Source organism: Salarias fasciatus, chromosome 2 (assembly GCF_902148845.1).
Source record: "Salarias fasciatus chromosome 2, fSalaFa1.1, whole genome shotgun sequence".
Lineage (NCBI taxonomy): Eukaryota > Metazoa > Chordata > Actinopteri > Blenniiformes > Blenniidae > Salarias > Salarias fasciatus.
The window spans coordinates 25,139,197-25,157,536 of record NC_043746.1 but is presented as its reverse complement, the minus strand read 5'-3'; the positions used below and the strand labels follow the sequence as shown (position 1 = coordinate 25,157,536).

Below are 18,340 nucleotides of genomic sequence, written 5' to 3'. Positions count from 1 at the left end.
TAAATAAAATATTAAAAAAAATAATTGGAATCACAATCAGAATCAGCTATGGCCAAGTTTGTGTATGACAAGCAAGGAATGTGACTCCGACTTTTTTCACTCTCTATGTAAAGACAAAGAAAATAGAACAAACAACAACAGGATAGGAGAGAGAAGTAATGGAAATTATATCACAGAATGGTGAAATAAAAGAAAAGAAGGAAGTCACAATATTATGTAATGGTCTAAATATAACAGATCAGAAAAAAACCAGGTTGATAAAAAAAAAAATCCTTTTTAATTTGGGCATAGCTACATCATTTCGTCCCAATTATTGTGCAGTGGCAGAAACACTTACTTGTACTTTCTTAATCACTCAAGTTTAGGTTTAGATAACATTCTGGACTAACCAAAAGGACAACTTTAGTGGAAGTTGTTGTTTAGTGTAAATGTCTAGTTGGTTATACAGCTGTTAAATACAGCAATATGTCTTAAATGGTTGAACACAACCCAGATGGTTTAGTTATGTTTTGAACTAACAGGTCATTTTCTCATCTGTCACTTTCCCTCCAGGATGTGTCCTCTCTGCTCTTTTAATCATTTTAGGTACCCATTCTGCCTAATCTAACACAGTTTTGTCTTTTAAAGTTAGGTTAAGACGTTTCTCTTTAATAAAGATTACAGTTAAGGCTTGTTCAGGCCATCCTGGAGCATTTTCTCGTTAAGCTGCTTTAGGTTCAGACTCCTGGGAGCTGCCCTGAGCTTCTTACATGATTCTCTCCCTCCTGTCTTCTCTGTCTGTCTTTACCTTCCTGGAGTGCTGTAACAGTGGTACTAAAAGGTCATGGTCTGAGTCTCCTGCCCCCAAGACGACCGCAGTGACTTATGACTTTATTGACGATCTGTTTGTTGCTGTTTCCTTGTGCCCGCCACTACCCAAACATGGAGTTATATCTCTTGACAATGTGCGCTAGTCTCCTCCTCTGGTTCCACAGGTTTCCTCATCTTAAAAATGGAGTTCTTCCTCTCTAACGTCCCCTCTGCTTGCTTATGTGGAATTGTTGGGTTTGTGTTGCATTTGATCAAAATAAAATTTAACTGAAAATTGAATGGCATCTGCTTTCATTGGCAACCCTGTTATTACAGCCATAGACTGCAATAACCAGAGCTCCTTCCTCTGTGGACTCTCTGCTTCTCGGACTTTACTGCTACTTCATAAACTTCAGGGAAAAAAAAAAAACTTTGTAGAGTTTGATGATGCTGAACCTCATTTGGTGGCAGTAACTGTGGATAGAGGTCACGTGTACACACACAGAGGTCACATGCACAGAAGTGAGGTGTGCCTGTGTGGTGCATTCAGAGGCGACTCAGGTATTTTGTCACTTTCAGCTTTATTTTACAAACACAGGCTGAATGTTGCAGCTCGAGACGGGGCGAGGTCGCCCCCTGCTGGCTTTAAAAAACACTGCAGCAACTCCAAACTACGAGTTTTCTTCATTTTTTTTACAAAAAGTTTAAGTTTAAAAAACATTTTCTCCTTCTTCTGACATTTTGAGCTGACACTGAATGCATCATGTCACCTCCGTGACCCTCTTTCTTCTCCGCTGGTTCCTCCTCTGCAGGCTCACTGCTGCATCGTCCTGCTGGAGCGACTTCGGACCACCTGCCTGAACAGATTCTCTGGACACACAAACACAACAGCACAGACCGGGATCAGGAACAGATCACGACCAGATCAGGAGAGGGATCCAGACGAGGCGCTGCACCAGCCTGGAGCAGAGGCATGCCTCCTCAGCCCTGGGTCAGGCGTCAGCGGAAAATCGACTCACCATTCCTGAAGCTCTTGGCATCAGCCTGCAGGACAGAGAGGAGACGGATTGTGAGAGAACATCGCTACTCTGATGGACTGCTCAGCGAAAAAGGACAATGAACAGCCAGAGAACTGGTGTAGTGACGCCAGTCAGTCAGATAATTGGTCATTGGTTGGTTCAGTGTACTCCCACAAAATGTCCACAAGGTGTCGCTGAGTTCTCACCCGGAAAGAAGCGGCGGCTCTTAGCGGTGCCGCGGGGGCATCCGACTGCTCACGATCTACCTTCGGAGCTAAACAACAACAATGAAACAGCATAAACAAGATAGAAAAACAAGAACGCGACAGTGACGACAACATCGAGACCAGTGGACTCACGCAGAGGTTTGATGATGCTGTTGACGGCGTGCACGACGCCGTTGGTGGCCATGAGGTCGGCGTCTGCCACGGGGATCTTGTTGACATAGACAGTGTAGTTACGCTGAAACACAAATACAAACGGAGACTGGTTAACCATACCTGATCAGAAACGAGTTCATTCAGCATCGGTGTTCAACACATTTAGTTGAGGGGATTTCATACTGAGTGGGCTGGACAATGCCATAATAACCTTTAATTTAAACTTTAAAGTGGTGTAGTGTATGCGCAAGAAAACGTCTTTTTTTTTTGAAAAACCAAACAATTACGACAGAAAATTTCAACAATTTCAACAAAAAGCCAATTTTAATGAAAGCTTCTGGTGCAAAATGCAGTAAATGAAAAAGTTTCTCCCACAGCTGCTGCATTATGGATGTTTTTACAAACTCACCCTGACAGCATGGTTCTGAAGCCAGTTTGATAGCAATGGCATAGCTTTGGCAATGGCAGAACTTTCATTCACTGATAACTGATAACTCAGCTCGGATCTCAGTGTTGTGTTGTGTCTGCTACGCTTCAGAAATTTGTTTAAAAAATATTTGGTAACACTTACTTGAAGCCCCCCTGTATAACACATTATAAGTACATTCATAAATCATTATAATGCCATTATAACACGTGTAGCTATAGTTATAAACATTCATAGACGATCACAATGCCAGGACCTAACCCTAACCCTAATCCTATGCTGTATAGTGAGTTATAAAGCATTGTGATCATGTATGAGTGTTTATAACTACTTATAATGTGTTATACAGGGGGGCTTCAAGTAAAGTGTTACCAAATATTTTCTCTGAAAATTTAAAAATTTTCTTGGTGGTTTGGTGCCCATATTGGAGCCTCTTGGAGGCTGGTTTTGGCCCACCGGCCTTATGTTTGACACCCCTGCATTAGACTGTCTGTGAATCAATCGGTTTGGTTAACTGGGTCTTGTCACGTTGAGTCAGATCGTTACGTTTATGTATTATAATAAAATCTGTTGGAATGTATTTTGTTCACATGGGAATGCCAATTAAAGTTGGGACTGACCACGCCCATCTCCAGCTTGTCTCCCTGCAGAGGGGTGACACGGGTGTGGGAGCTGACTCCCCCGCTGACCAGCAGACCCTCTCCGAGGTGATACCTCAGCACCCCCGCCAGCGCCGCCGGATCACCTGACACACACAGAGACAGTTCCATCTGAGTGAACACGAGGAGCGGCGGCATGTTGTTATGAGGAGGCGACGGACGGGGAGCAGGCCGGCGGATGTCCGAGACGCCGAGACGTGTAAACAGGAGCTGGAGGCTTCCTGACGTTCAGACCAAAGAAGGAGCTGCAGGCTGCCGTGAGATCCTCCAGAAGCTCCTCTCCTGACTGCACGTCTGTCTGATTAATGACACCCGCTGCACCGCCTCACATGTTTCTGTACTCACTGAGCAGCCTGTTGAGGTCGGCGTGCGCGCTGAAGGCTTCGTTGGTGGGGGCGAAGAAGGTGAGCGCCCCCTCCTGGTTCAACAGCTCCGTCATGCCTGCTGTCTGGATGGCTCCAACCAGGGTACTGAGAACAGAGTCAGACCAGAGCGGCGATCGTGTGACAACAGTGATTAAATGGGTGATTAAAGGGTGACTGTAGAGTCAAGAAAGAGTGATAGCTGTGATAATAATAGGTAATAACAGGCAAAATGATTACACAGGTGTTTTAAGTTGTATTTGGAGATTTATCAATAAAACTGAATTGATACAACAGATTGGTCTTTGTCACCTGAAGCGGTCATCAGACTTCAGGATGTCCATCAGAGTCCCCATGGGGGGGGTCAGGACTTTGTCCACGGTGAACATGGTGCCGAAGCGTCCCGTCTTATCGTGGGCAGCAATGCAGGCATTCTCTATGCACAAGTTCTGTAACGGCACCGCGCACGGATGAAATATTATACACACCACGCAAACACACATATGCGTCACACATGTACCACACACACACACACACACACACACACACACACACACACACACACACACACACACACACATTACAGAAGAAGATTAAATATCAACCAGACACACATTTCAACCAACATTTATCTCACAAACAGTCAGTCATCTGATACAGTAAATGCACATACACACACGCACACACACAGTCTGGAAAGACTTAGATGTGGTGGGAGGCAGGAAGCTGGTTGTGGTCTGCAGAGTTCATTAGTGAGCAGAATGTGAACCACCCACGGGTCCGAGACCTGGAACATTTGGGGACCAGTAGAAACATCAGAAGGACACCGCCTCTCCTCTGATCAGATGAATAATGGGGTTCTGAAGGGTCCGGCCGGGTTCTCTCTGTCCCCGAAGGATTTTTAAGGGATTTCACAGGGTCTTGCCGGGTTCTAAAGGGTCCTTTAAGGACCTCATAGATTTGAAACGATTCCACGGGGTCCTACTGGTCTGTAAGTGGTCTCACAGGGTCACACAGGGTCTTATATAACCCTGAAGAATTTTACAGAGTTCTACATGGTCACGAGGAGTTCTACAGGGTTCAAAATAAACAGGAAACCTTTGTATAAGTTAAGGACGTATGCTCACATTAAAACCAGATGTGGCCTTCACGTCCACCGATCAGTACCGTCTCTCAACATCCGTGGGTTCATCATCAGATAGAACAGCTGTTTGTGTGGAGGGAGTCTCACAGTGGATGATGCTTGCTGCCGTTACGTTGTTTTATTTTTTAAATTAAGTGTGACTTGATGTATGTTGACAGAGAGGCTACATGTAAGTGACTGCAAAAGACCGTCCTGTGTGCAGACTCTGATGTTTTTTTTCCATCTCCACAGCAAAGAGGTCTGGACCGCCCGCGGTGCGGTAATGAGGTGCTGACGCGCACTTCCGTCTCCTCCATTAAAGAGCTTTTTAAACCGAGCATGAGTCACCTGGTCTATCCCAACGTCTGAATCCCAGGAGCAGACGATGGAAACCCACATTTCATGTCATTACATCTCATTAACTTGAAAAACCGATTGAAGGAATTACAGAATAAGTGAATAAATAAGGGAACGAATGACTAAATGAACAGACGCTGTTCTCACATTTCTGTAGACGAAGACGCGCAGTCGCAGGCCTCCGAGTGTCTCCAGCTCCTGGCCGTGGTACAGCGCTTTGGAGGACAGCTGCTCCTTCAGGATGTGATTGGTCATCAGCTTCCTGATTTCCGGAGTCATGGTCACGGTGCCTGCGGGCGTACCGGGACACGTCAAACACACACGGTCACGCTCTGAGCGCATATGCTGCACACAGCTGGCGAACGCCACGCGTTACCTTTGAAAGCATCGTTGAGAGGAGCCATCAGGGTGAGGGCCTCCGAGCCCGTCAGGTGGGAGCTGAGCCCCGCCTCCACAAACAACTTGGTCGCCGTGGAAATAGATGAACCGTCAGCCAACTCCAACAGAGTCTTTGCTGCAAGAGGTTTCAGTTATTGACAGTACTGGTACTGAAATACTGGGAACAGTAGTGACACAACAATTCGCAGTATCAGCAGGGAAAGTAGTGGTAGTACAGTCACCTGAGTCGGGGATGAGCAGCTCATTAATGTAGTGGATGACCCCGTTCGTGCCCAGCTGGTCCTTCTTGGTGACGATGGCCTTCCCGTTGAGCGTCATTGAGTCTCCGTCACAGCCGACCTCCAGCGTCGTGCCCTGCAGTGTCTCCATTGGCGTCCCTGCCACCACCGACTCGGCGCACTGCATGTGCTTCAGGATGTGGTAGTTCAGCATGTCTGAGACGATACGCAGTGGAGGATCGGGTTACGCCCGGTCCCGGTCAGTCAGCCGCAGCACAGACACTGAGACCCCTGTGCTTACCCGTCAGAGCCACGGGGTCTTTCAGGATCCGGTTCAGGGTGTCGGGGGGAATCTTCTCGAAGGCCTCGTTGGTGGGAGCAAAGATGGTGTACTGGCCCTCGTCCTCCAGGATGTTGGTCAGTCCGGCGGTAACGAAGGCCGCCTGGAACGCGGAGAGTGAAACGTCAGACCGCTCTGGGACTGATCTCTGGTTGGCTGATCGAGGAGTCACGAATGGCTGCACTGACCTGCAGCGTCTCCAGGTCGCCGTCCACGTCCATGATGGTCTGCATGCTGTTGCTGACAGCGGTGATGACGCGGTCTACCACGTGCACAATGCCGTTTGTGGCATGCTGGTCGGGCTTGATCAGGCGGGCACAGTTCACCGTCACCACCTGCAGGGGCGCCACATAAAGTTTATATTTGTGTGTGTGTGTGTGTGTGTCACAGTGGCTTCTATATTGTATGTTAGAGTGTGATGCTGGTTGTACTTAAGCGTAGCTGTGTGTTATAGCTTGTAGCTGAGCTACAGTTTGTGTAGCTATCGTGTGTTTATGTGTGTGTGGTTACGCACAGATGTGTTCCACCATGCATCGCTGTGTGGGAGTGTGTGCACTCACCCCGTTGCTGTAGTGATGGATGTGAACCTTGAAGTCCTGGTACATGGAGGAGAAGGAGGAGCCGTGCCTCAGGTCCTCCGAGGTCAGTCTGCGGTTCACCATGTGGTAATGGAGAGCGTTCAACAACTCGATGTTCACGTTGCTCACCAGAGCATCCAGGATTTCCTACAAAGCAAACACTCATCTTCATCATCATAACCACCATCATCATCATCATCATCATCATCACCACCACCAGTACTGACAGCAGGCAGAGCAGCCCAGGCATCGTTGCTTGGAGCAAAGAAGGTGAAGCTTCCTGGACCTTCCACCTCCTCCCTCAGCTGGGCTCGTTCTGTGTACATCTTTGTGGTTGTAGCTCCAACTACACCCAGAGTGTTGTAGATGTTCACGAGAGGAAGAGCTGCAAACACACACACGGTGTCAGAGTGTGTTCTCAGGCTCTAACAGGCATTATGACTCTTTGACATCATGACCGTTCATTTTCTGAGTGTGTGTTTATGCTGAGGTTCCAGATTGTTACCTGCAGGACAGCCTTTCTCTCCAGGGATCCTCTCGTAGCCCGGACAGCACTCATAGGTGATCACCCTGCAGACACAACACAACACATCTGAGGGAGAGGTACCTGAGTCTGAGCCAAGACCTGGTCCTGGACCTGGTCTGATGCAGGTCTTGATTTTGGGCATCAGCATAATCATTGGAAAAGGTCCTCTCAGTGGCCACTGAGGCAAATTCCTGTCAAATTTAGCATGTGGCTCCCTGACATCCATCGTGCATGGATCTCATTTGGACATGTCCACTTGGGCAGGGATTTGTTTTTTTTGGTGGCAAAAAGACACAATCAGGGAAAATGTGCTGTAAATGAGGAACTGAAAGGAAATTTATCAGATGCATGACCTGCATGCATGTTCTTTGTTGATTTCCATGTTTGAATCTCTTTAATGTGTTATTGTCCCAGCGACTAATCCAGAGATCCAGAGACTCATCTCCTCTGATCATATCCACAACAGACCTGTAGAGGTCTTTGAAGACCAGGTGGGTTCATGTTAAGGTGTCAGACTCATCCATGGTCCATTAGGTTCCAGGATTTATATTCCTGGTTCACTACAGGATGGGGATCAGCAGCATCCTCAGCACTGACTCAGCAGGTTGACTCTGAGAACGGAAGCCTCGGGAACCGGACAGAGTCCACACCAGTCCAACAAACCAAGTCCAAAACAGTGAATCACGTCATATTAAAACCAATGAAATTTGATCATGACAGCGCACCACACACAGTGTGTGTGTGTGTGAGTGTAGAAGTGCTGGTGGAGCTCAGCCGCCTGGCTTCTGTTCTGCTTGCATTTCGTCTTCGTTCAGACTGTCCCCACAAAGCTGAGGGGGGCGTTTGATTCATCCAGCAGGACGTCTGTTTCTACATGTGGACGGCCCACGGTGAGCGGGGACGTGAGCGGCCTCGGAGGAGCTGCTGTGGAGCAGATTTACACCACATGTGCGTGGCGGCGAAGCGGTAATGACGCGTGCAGGCTGGGAACAGGAGCCGCACAGATTTCCACCATAAAGCTGACTCCGCCGTCTAGCCTCGTAAAGCTCATTTCCTCTGAGAGAAGAAGAATCTGCAGCTGATGCCAGGAAAAACACTGCAGCGCCATCGTGCAGGGGCGGGGCGCACGGCTCCATCCCGAGCCCCACCGTGGCTGGAGGCTCCCTGCAGAAGCCGAGGTTCCAGAGGCAGAGTGAGACGTCTTGTTTCCCCCACTCTGACCTGACTCAGCTGTGCTGGTGTGAAAACTGAACGCAAGACTTAAGAGTCCTTTTTCTGACTCGTGACTCATGATTCATTGCCGTTATAAACTCGTTTAATGACTCTGCCCTGCTCCGGCTGCAGCGACCAGATCCCATTACTAACGTGGTGCATAGCTAATCAATCTATCTGCTGCCTGTTAATGCAAAACATTCCTACACCTTCTTTTAACAATGAACAAACACAAAAAAGTTAAATTTAATGAAGTAATTTAAATTTGTCTACACAACTGATTCCACCGAAAGAACACAAACTTGTCACGATATAAACAGAAAGAACAAACAGAAGCTTGAGGATGCCACAAAGACAAACTTTGAAGCAAAATAGTGTCACGTACCCAGTAAACCTTTTCAGCTGTGTTTGTCACCACAGATGCTTTCAGTTCACCTTGATGAGCCGTAAGAACTGCCAATGGCGTTGAAATTTATCATCACGAAAGGCTGCTTTCAACTTACATCAGAAGCTCTGCTTGAGTCTTCACATCTGTTTAGCCGCAAGAAATCCTTTTTACAATTCCCGCGTCAGGAAAAAGTGATTGGCGGGAGCTTACTCCCAGCGCCTGCCGACTTATTTCGACTCAGACTGTCGCACGGTGCAGTGAATGCTGCTGTTAACTGGTCTGTCTGGCATGTCTGGCAGTCGTCTTTGGGCCTCAGTTAGAAACACATCCACAGATTGACTTTTCTGTTCGAAAAATTAAAAAAATAATAATAATAATGTGAGGATCGCTTTTCACTGACCTCACCTTGTTGTAGCTTCATTATCTTTGAGGCAGATTGTTCTTGACAGGTGGCACAGCTCTGCAACGGCAGCGTCTCTGCTTTCTTTGCAGCCATCAGATGACAGCAAAATAATAGACAAAGCACCTCACCGGGAATTTCTTAATCTGAGTGTAAAAGCGAGGTGCTGTTTTATTGTGTGTGACACTGGGACAGGAGTGAAAAATGCAGTTCCACCAAAAAAAAAAAAAAAAATCAATGAATATCTGCAAAAATGAGGCCAGATCCCATTTCACTGATGTGGAAATAAATGGTTTCTTAATCTAAATGGGTTAATAAACTTAACCCTGTGAGAAAAGCAACAGCCTTGGCTTTCCTGTTGCTGATTGCAGAAGTTAGCGTTTTGAAAAAATGTATTTATTTTCATAGAGATAACTTGCTAATCATCCGGCAAAACAGAGTTTTGCAACATGATGAAAAAGTGTTCGTGGTTAAAAAAAAAAAAAAAAACTTGGTTTATCTTTTCTTCTGCCCATACTCTTTAAATTCAGGGTATTTATGTTTAAACTTCATGTTTGATGGATGGGATGAACTGATGTTCCGCTGTCTGTTAGTTTAAGCACTAAACAAAACTAAAATGCTCTCTGCGACATTAGGAGAGCGACTCACATCTAAGTTTTTATACTCATGTAGGTTTCATGTATATTATAAACAGTTTCTTTGAATGGATTTTACACTGTCACTTTGAACTTTGGCATTTTTCTGTGTACTTTTCTTGCATGTAAATTCAGTAATGTGTCATTTGAGGTGGAAAATAGTTGGTTTTTCTTTAAAAGAGGTTTCACTGATGAGAAATGGAGATGTGGGAGGAGTGGGTGGAGGTATTTCTGCAGTCCAGGGTGATTAGTTACTCACATGCACATACTTCAGAGACATTAGGATGAGAAGTTTTCTGCTGGTTAGGATGAACACACACATACAAACACACACCATAGGTAACTTCTGAAGCCAGCAGCTTGAGGTCCGGTATCTCCGTGAAGGGTTCTTCAATACATGGGTGAGACGGAGGACCGAGTCCACAACAGCCGCACATAATCAGGCAATATTATAGATCATGAATCATAAAACAGACCATCGAGCGCAGAGCATAGATCATGAGTGTACCCTTAGTGGTTCCTTCTCTGTCTGACAGACGTTCTGTGAACTCTGTGCGTATGTGTGTGTGTGTGTTTGAGCTGTTTGCACAGCTGCCTGCAGCTGGTCTTCGGTCCCAGCAGAGAACACAGCTCAGATTCAGTGAGCCGCTCCTCCTCGGCCTGCTTTGTTTCCTCTGCGACGCCCGGCAGGAGCCCCGCTGACGGCTGCAAGTCTCAACACGTGTACCAGCGCGCACCGAAGTCCGTTCCCCGAGTCCTCGGCGAGGAAATGTGTTTCTGACATGGAGGCGAACGGAGCTTTTCCTGCTGCCGTTTGGTACTGAGGATCCCCCTCCCTGTGGGGCTGCAGAGAGTTTCCACCATGACGTAGGTGTTACTGGTGTCTGTGGCGGTGGTGATGGTGGTGTTCCTGGATTTCCTGGAGTTCCTGGACACACAAAACGCCGCTCAGCTTGGGAGGAGGGAGGGAGGGAGGGCGGGTGGGGGGTTGTGAGTTATGAGTCTTCCTTCTGCTGACCTCCGACCTCATGAGCCTCCTCCACACAAACATAGAGACAAAGACGAGACTGTGTGCCCGAAAAACACCCCCAAAAGGTCTGCAGAGCCAATCAGGATCAGGAACCGTGTGTGTGTGTGTGTGTGTGTGTGTGTGTGTGTGTGTGTGTGTGTGTGTGTGTGTGTGTGTGTGTGTGCATTATCAGATTACAGACTAGTTTTTATGATAAACGTTGGTGGAATTTGTTGATCTGTGTGTGAGAGAGTTTCACTTCCTGATAAAGCTTTCAGTTCCTTTTTGTTTCCTGCCAGGCCAGAGTGTTTTCCTGGCGAGCTGGAGATCAGAGAGGTTCTCCTTTTGCTCCTCTTCAGCTTCTCCTTTACCTCCTCCTGCTGCACCTCCTCCACTCTTCTTCAGCTGCACCTACAGGTCCTCCTCCGCTTGCCTGCAGCTCGTCTTCAGCTCCTGTTCTCATGATAACAGACAGTCGGCGCCTCTTGTCAACTCAGGGTCCACCACATGACACCCCCATCCAGAACTTCAAAAGTTGTCATCCAGTTCCCCGGGGACTTTCACTGAGGAGCGAGCTTCTTGAAAGGTGGAGGAACATCCACACCAAAGATTGCATTTTAAATGTAAAGAAGCGACTGATGGAGATGTTGAATTTCTCCAGTGGTTTTCTATTGTGAGGGGCTCAGGGAGAACATGCAAACTACACCCATTCAGGTTATCACTGCAGCATTCGCACTCACGGTTATCGTCCATCCATGCATACGAACATACATCGATCATCATTCTATTATAGTCCAACTGTCCCCTGTCCGGCGTCATTCCATCATCTTTCAATTCATCCTCACCACTTCATTCCTCCATCCACCGTCAAGACATTCCGTCATCCCTGGATCCATCGAGGGATGACGGACTTTATTCCGGAACTTATTCTGCAATTCCCCTTGGTCTTTCAATACCGCCCACCATTATTCCACCCTTTGTTCCCTGTTGGTGGTAAAGCTTTCTGTCATGAAATTCACCAGAACACAACAGTAAAAATTCTTTGTAACTAATGTCATTACTGAAACCACACAGTTTCACTAGAAGAGTCCAAAACACACGGCGACAGCAAACACCAAACACAAGAACCAAGCAACCCATCAAGAGGTACTAGCAACACCAACCAACTCTCAAATCACTGGCCAAGAAGTAACCACTGTCACCATCCAACCACCCAAAGACCAACATCAACTAACCACCCAAAGACCAACACCATCCAGACACCAAAAACAACTTTCTACATCAACCAACCACCACCACCAACAACCAACAACCAACCACAGACCACCCCCGAACATGGTGTCCTGTCAGCAGAGATTTCCCACAGGTTCATTCTGTGTCATATTAATAATCACATGGCTCTGGTTCCCTCAGCTCGCGTGTGTGTGTGTGTGTGTGTGTGTGTGTGTGTGTGTGTGTGTGTCTGTGTGTGTGTGTGTCTGTGTGGCTCTCAGTGTGCAACCTGAGACCTGCGGCTGTGTAGGAGTCTGCGTGTGTGCGGCTTCATGAACTGTGCGGACTCTGAGTCTGGTAAAAGCCTCGATGATTCCAGCCTTCAGATCATTGCGCTCATCATCCCGCTGCGGTTTTGTTGTGGAGACGTGGGAAAACAGTCCGAGCTGCTGTCTTTCCTCCACCTCCAACCATCAACAATGACCTCATACCCTCAGTCTGGCAGCACTTTTCAATCCAAACACCAAACTTTCCACTGAACTTTACGCAGCGTTCCAGGCCCAGCGTGCGGCTGCGGCTTCGTGCCGGAGGAATGAAAATCTGCAGGATTTCAGGTGATTATCAGGTTTACTGGAGCTGCCTTTTCCTGCTGACTCACTGTTTTATAATGAGGAAGCTGAGGAGCAGCAGAGGAGCTGCTCTGTAGGATCACAGCAGCACATAAAGGAACCCTGTGTCTGTGAGGACACGACCACAGGGGACACACTGAGGACATGCAGAAGACACCCAAAAGAAATGCTGGAGACAAGTCAAGGGTTGCTGGATCATCACATCCAGAGGAGATGCCGAGGACAGAATGAGGATACCTCCCAGACACGATGGAAAGACTGAAGATACAATCATGTGAGATATGTTTCTTGGATGATGTTACATCAATACAAGAAGAAAATGCAGCTTTCCTGAAGTACAGTAACAGCACACAGTGCAGCGGCCATGTTGGAGTCAAGGACCGAGAAGCTGCATGAAAGGGGGGGAGCCCATGTCAGTTAGGTCCACCTCAGACCTCTTGGCACCACTTCTACCTAAAACATGAAGGCACCAGGTTCATCTCAGACATTCAGGCACAAGGTCCACCTCAGATCTGCAGGAAATAGTTTCAGCCAAAATATGAAGGCACTGGGTCCACCTCAAATTTGGAGGTACCAGGTCCGTCACACCAGGTTAGGGGTGGGCGCTATAAACCGTATGTGATATAAATTTGGCCAACGGTAGGGATTTTGGTCATACCGCCCAACCACGATAGCACATTACGTCCTCTGGGTGGCAGTAACGCAACTTTTTAGATGCCCGGTTCCCTGAAGAAGAAGTACACAACAACAGCGATGGCTGCTTCACTCAGGCAGTAGCACCGTTCATTAACCTGTCAGCATCCAGCTCCTCCTGAACCGCCTTCATTACCTGTGAAACACCTGAAAACCTCCGCGTCAGTGAACAACCTGAGCTGTGCAGCTCCTGCTTTGCCTCATAAACCAGACCCGCCCACTCCCCATCCGCGTTTGGATTTTGGAGTTGTGCTCAGTCTGGGTAGGAGCCCATAGAAGGGGATTTCACTTGGTCTGAAACGGCCGAGCCAATCAGTGCTGCCGCTTTTTGTTTTCAAATTTTTTTGGCGAATTCCGGTGGCTAAACCGGAAGTGACGCTTCGCTGCACATAGCGGAGACGACGGACTTTAACTTTAACCATCGTCTGAAAGCTGCAATCAGTAAAGTTACAGCCAAAATACCAAGATTTACAACAATCAAGCAAGAGCAAGAGTCTGCGCCTGGTGAGTTTCTAACAGGAAAAAACGTTTTCGCGTGTCTTTACGTGTAAGGAAGCTAGAGCTAATGAGCTAATGCTAACCCTTAGAGAAGCGAACGCATTTTGATGACGTATTGTTTTGAAGCGCTGATTGGCTGAAGTCTGCTGTCAGTCAAAGGAGTAACCGACGCCCCCTGCAAGACGTTTCCATGGGCTCCTATCCAGACTAAGCCCAAATCCAAATCCAAATGTGGATGAGGAGTGGGCGGGTCTGGTTTACGAGGCTAGCTCCTGCTGCCTTCAGGGACACTTCGTAAAAGTAGCTGCTGATAGCGGTGCCTCAGTCAGCTGTTAGCTTAGCTGTTAGCCACCGACGAACGGGGATCAGCAAAAACATTGGCACAACAGCAAATCAAGTTGCCGACCCCTGATCTGTAATCTGGACTTGGTTTGGATTCAAAGTAACTTGACTTCTGTTATTTAATAGTTTAAAAACTACTTCCTGCTTCCATGCTTTCACCATGGGCTATGGTAACCATTACAAGACTGTTATGCTGAAATTTATATATCAAATTATACTGTGACATATACCGTCTACAGTGTAAGTTTCAAATTATACCGTGATACAAATGTTAGGCCATATCGCCCACCCCTACACCAGGTCCACCTCAGACATGCAGGAATGAGGTCCACTTCATATATTAAGGCTCGAGGTGCCCCTCGGACCCATTACCAGGTAAAACCACAGACTGGCAGAAACCAGATTCTCCTCAAACACGCAGACACAAAGTGAGTTTCAGACCCGCAGGCCTAAAGTCCATGTCGGAGATTCAGGAGAGTCTTACAGAGACCAAGAAAGGGTCTTCGGGGTAGAAAAATTGTCAAGAAAGCAAGCAAACACATTTTTTAAAAAACACCAAAGTAAATACAAACCTTGTGATACAACCATTGTGTGTGTGTGTGTGTGTGTGTGTGTGTGTGTGTGTGTGTGTGTAGGACTCACGTGGGCTTGCCGCAGACCTTACGGTGATACCATTGCTTGCAGTTGGTGAAATATTTCTTGTCAGTTCCTTTGACCTGCTGCATGGCACAAACATTTGGTCTGAGGAAGAGGAGGAAAGATGAAGAGTGGACAGTCAGACTGACAGAGACAGTGAACGCATCGCGGCTCATCCTCCTCTGCACAGTGAAAATCCAGACTGACAGAGACAGTGAACGCATCGCGGCTCATCCTCCTCTGCACAGTGAAAATCCTGATTTCACCCTGTCAATTTGCTGTCATCCTACTTGCTAACCCTGCCACCTGTATGCACTCAGCACAGCACTCAAATATCCTGCAGACTCTGAATGCACCAATCCTCTCATCCTTTCAGTTCAGCTGGAAACCATGAGACACATCTGAGAACGATTCAGAAAAGGTGAGACAGCAGGATGGAACAATCCCCTTCTTAACCTGAGGCTTGTTCATGTTTGTTCAGTCATTCACCTTCTTTAACCCTTCAATTAACCTTGATGAACTTTTACTCACTTTCATTAAGCCATTCATTAACCATCAATAAACCAATTATTAGCATTTCCTCACAGTTCATTTATTAACCTGCTCACCAAAATCTGTAAATGTTAATCATTCATTACCCAAGCATTAACCTCCATTAATATTTAATAATCAAATTATTAACATTAATTCACCAGCTCATCATAACCCTCATAGGTTCAGAAATCAACCCATTACCCAGTTCATTCATTCACCTTCCTTAAACTGTTCATCAGCTTCCATTGTCTTTATTTAACCCAATCACTGATCTTCATTAACCATCCACAATTAATTAAGCAGCTCATTAATTTTCAATAGACTCCACTGACCCACGAGATAACCTTGTTTTTAATTTAGCTTTATTAAGGTTCATTAACCCCAATTAACCACAAATAACCTGCTCATCAACCCTCATTAGTGGCTGAAGTGCTATAAAAACTCATTCCTGCCAACATCCATCAAACTGCAGAACAACCAACAATAACAGTCAGTGTCATGGTGCAAAAAAAATCCCTATTTGTGAATTAAAATCCCTGCATTACTGTGTGTGTTTTATATATGCATATATTTTATGTGGAATAAAGTGTTGCTGTACTGTCCTGTTTGGTTATTTTTCCTGTTCTAGTTCATGCCTTTGTAAACTGAAGCTCAAAGCATGGCGACAATAAAGGTTTATCTTATTATCTATTAAGATGAACGGTAATTAGCCTTATCAATTAACCTTAATTAACCCTTTCATTAACGCACTCATTCCTCTACAGGTGGTTAAGCTGGAATAATGACTGAGTAAAATTAAACAAACAAAGCAGCTGTAGTCCTCAAACAAATAAAAGAAGCAGTCTGCATTGACTGCAGTCCTGGTACCGGACCGGACCGGACCGGACTGGACCGGGAGAACTCACCCCTGCAGGCGGCCTCGGATCCGGCTGTGCTGCAGGACCGCCTGGTAAGGAGAGCGGGCCACGCACGCGCTCAGGAACAGGGTCAGAACCGGGACCAGGACCAGCAGCAGGCCCGGGACGCGCGCGCACACCGTCATCATCTCTGTGTGATGGAAACGCCGACTTCTCCTCTTGCTCCACTTCCCTGCAGGGACCCCGGACCGGACCTCCGCTCTTTATCCCGGAGGGGAGGAGGGAGAGGAGGGGCCAGCGGAGGGGGGAGGCCGCCTCCCGCTCCGTGCTGCTGTAAAACGGCTTTAACTACCATGTCAAATGTCAGAGCATCACCTCAAGGTCCAGAAAGTCCTCAGAATTCTGGGAGATGTTATGATGGAAGAAGGCTTCACACCGCAGTACCAGGAAAGTTGAGAAACACCTGATCACGTGCACGTTTGAATCACTTCCAGTATAATTTTTTTTTTTTTATTATTAAAGCACAGAGAAAACAGATCTGACAAAGAAAAAGATCACTAATTGTTTATTTAAAAGTCTCAGAAAAGTTAGGACAGATTGACCATGATGGTCCATAATCTCATTCAACAATGCAGAAAAGATTCAAAGATTCAAAATGCTGAAAGCAGAAAGGCTCCACCCCTGAACCTGGTTCTGCAGAAAGGCTCCTCCTCCAGGCCTGGTTCTGCAGGTTTCTTCTTGTTAAAAAAGATATGGTTTTCTCAGTAGAAGTGCATCAGCATCACTGCGTTGCATTTGACACAACTGAAGTGAAACCACCGCACGGACGCTTCTGAAAAACATCTGCAAACACCTCTAAAAAACACTGTCCAAAAATATTCTTTACAGGCCATAAATATTCTGATAAATGTTGTCTCCAAACTCTCTTAAAACCATCACCTGTGAACACTTTCCTGGCAGAAGTCCATCGTCAGTGAGCGTTAAAGCTTGTGTGGCACTTTAGGCTCCTGTCGGGATGCGGCATCCCCATCATAACTCTCTAATCTCTGCATAACAACGAGCAGCTCACCATCAAACCCATTGTCCGTGGACACAATGAAAAACGTCTGCAAATCCAACCATTGTCAGTGAGCGCAGTGAGAGGAGATGCCGGGGCTGGTCCCAGCTCCGGTCAGGCCTGTTGTCTCACCGCGCCTTGACTCCATGAGAAACCCTCAGATCTTTGCATAATGGACCAGCGGCTCGCACACACAAACGTCTGGGTTACCATGGCGACGTCTGCGAGTAAACTGTCTCCAGCTCCAAACAATCGGAGGAGGACCACCAGTGTGAGAAAGTCCTGAGAACTCCAGCAAACTCCAGCAGGAACCCGGCGGCAGGTTCTGACTCGACCGCAGCCGAGAAGCTTTGGAGACAAAGTCTGACTTTAATTCACAAATAGCGTCTCGCTGAGCCGTAAGACAAAACAGCCATTCACTCATTCATCGCGCCTCATTCATTCATTCATTCATTCATCCAGCATCACTCATTCATCCGGGTTTCAGGTCTGGCGACACAGACGACACTTAACGTCACACACTGATCTTTTTGTTTGTTTGTTTCATTCAGTTCCTGGGAAGTAAAAACAGCTGAGTTTTTGTTGTTATTGTTGTTCTTCAGGGGCATTTTCAGACCGTCTGGGGGCCCAGGGCAGGAGGCAACACACACACACACACACACACACACACACACACACACACACACACACACACACACACACACACACACAGAGTCACGCATGCATGTGCATGAACACTCACACAAACATGCATTTTAGCTTAAAATAAATAAATAATAACACAAATGTAACATGCTTACTTTCCAAAATAAGAAGTGGGAACTTTGATTTAGGCTCTTTTTTTTATCATCTGGCTTGAATAAATTCCACAACTGCTTTTCAGACCCTTTACAAAATTGAAAACAAATGGATTTCTAATGCTCTTCTTGCAGGAGGTAACAAGTAATAGAACAGAACAGAATTAGTTAAATCGTTCCACAGGGAAATTCTTGAAAAAGATGAGTCAGATGCATAGATTAAATAGACACACACACTCTCTCTCTCTCTCGCTCTCTCTCTCT

At 46.7% G+C, this 18,340-nt stretch overlaps 1 protein-coding gene across 1 annotated transcript; it reads right to left on the bottom strand.

The window, feature by feature from the left end:
- Positions 1–1,363: 1,363 nt before the first annotated feature.
- Positions 1,364–16,470, bottom strand: tgfbi (transforming growth factor, beta-induced). The gene is made up of 17 exons (XM_030105839.1): positions 16,271–16,470; positions 14,838–14,936; positions 7,157–7,221; positions 6,879–7,036; positions 6,634–6,798; positions 6,262–6,408; positions 6,035–6,176; positions 5,737–5,949; positions 5,493–5,630; positions 5,264–5,406; positions 3,949–4,085; positions 3,620–3,744; positions 3,236–3,360; positions 2,168–2,270; positions 2,015–2,082; positions 1,809–1,833; positions 1,364–1,659 (listed from the first exon to the last, which is right to left on the bottom strand). Exons 1-17 carry the CDS (start codon positions 16,408–16,410, stop codon positions 1,604–1,606), a joined length of 2,049 nt encoding a protein of 682 aa, XP_029961699.1. The 5' UTR covers positions 16,411–16,470; the 3' UTR covers positions 1,364–1,603.
- Between the last annotated feature and the right edge of the window lie 1,870 nt (positions 16,471–18,340).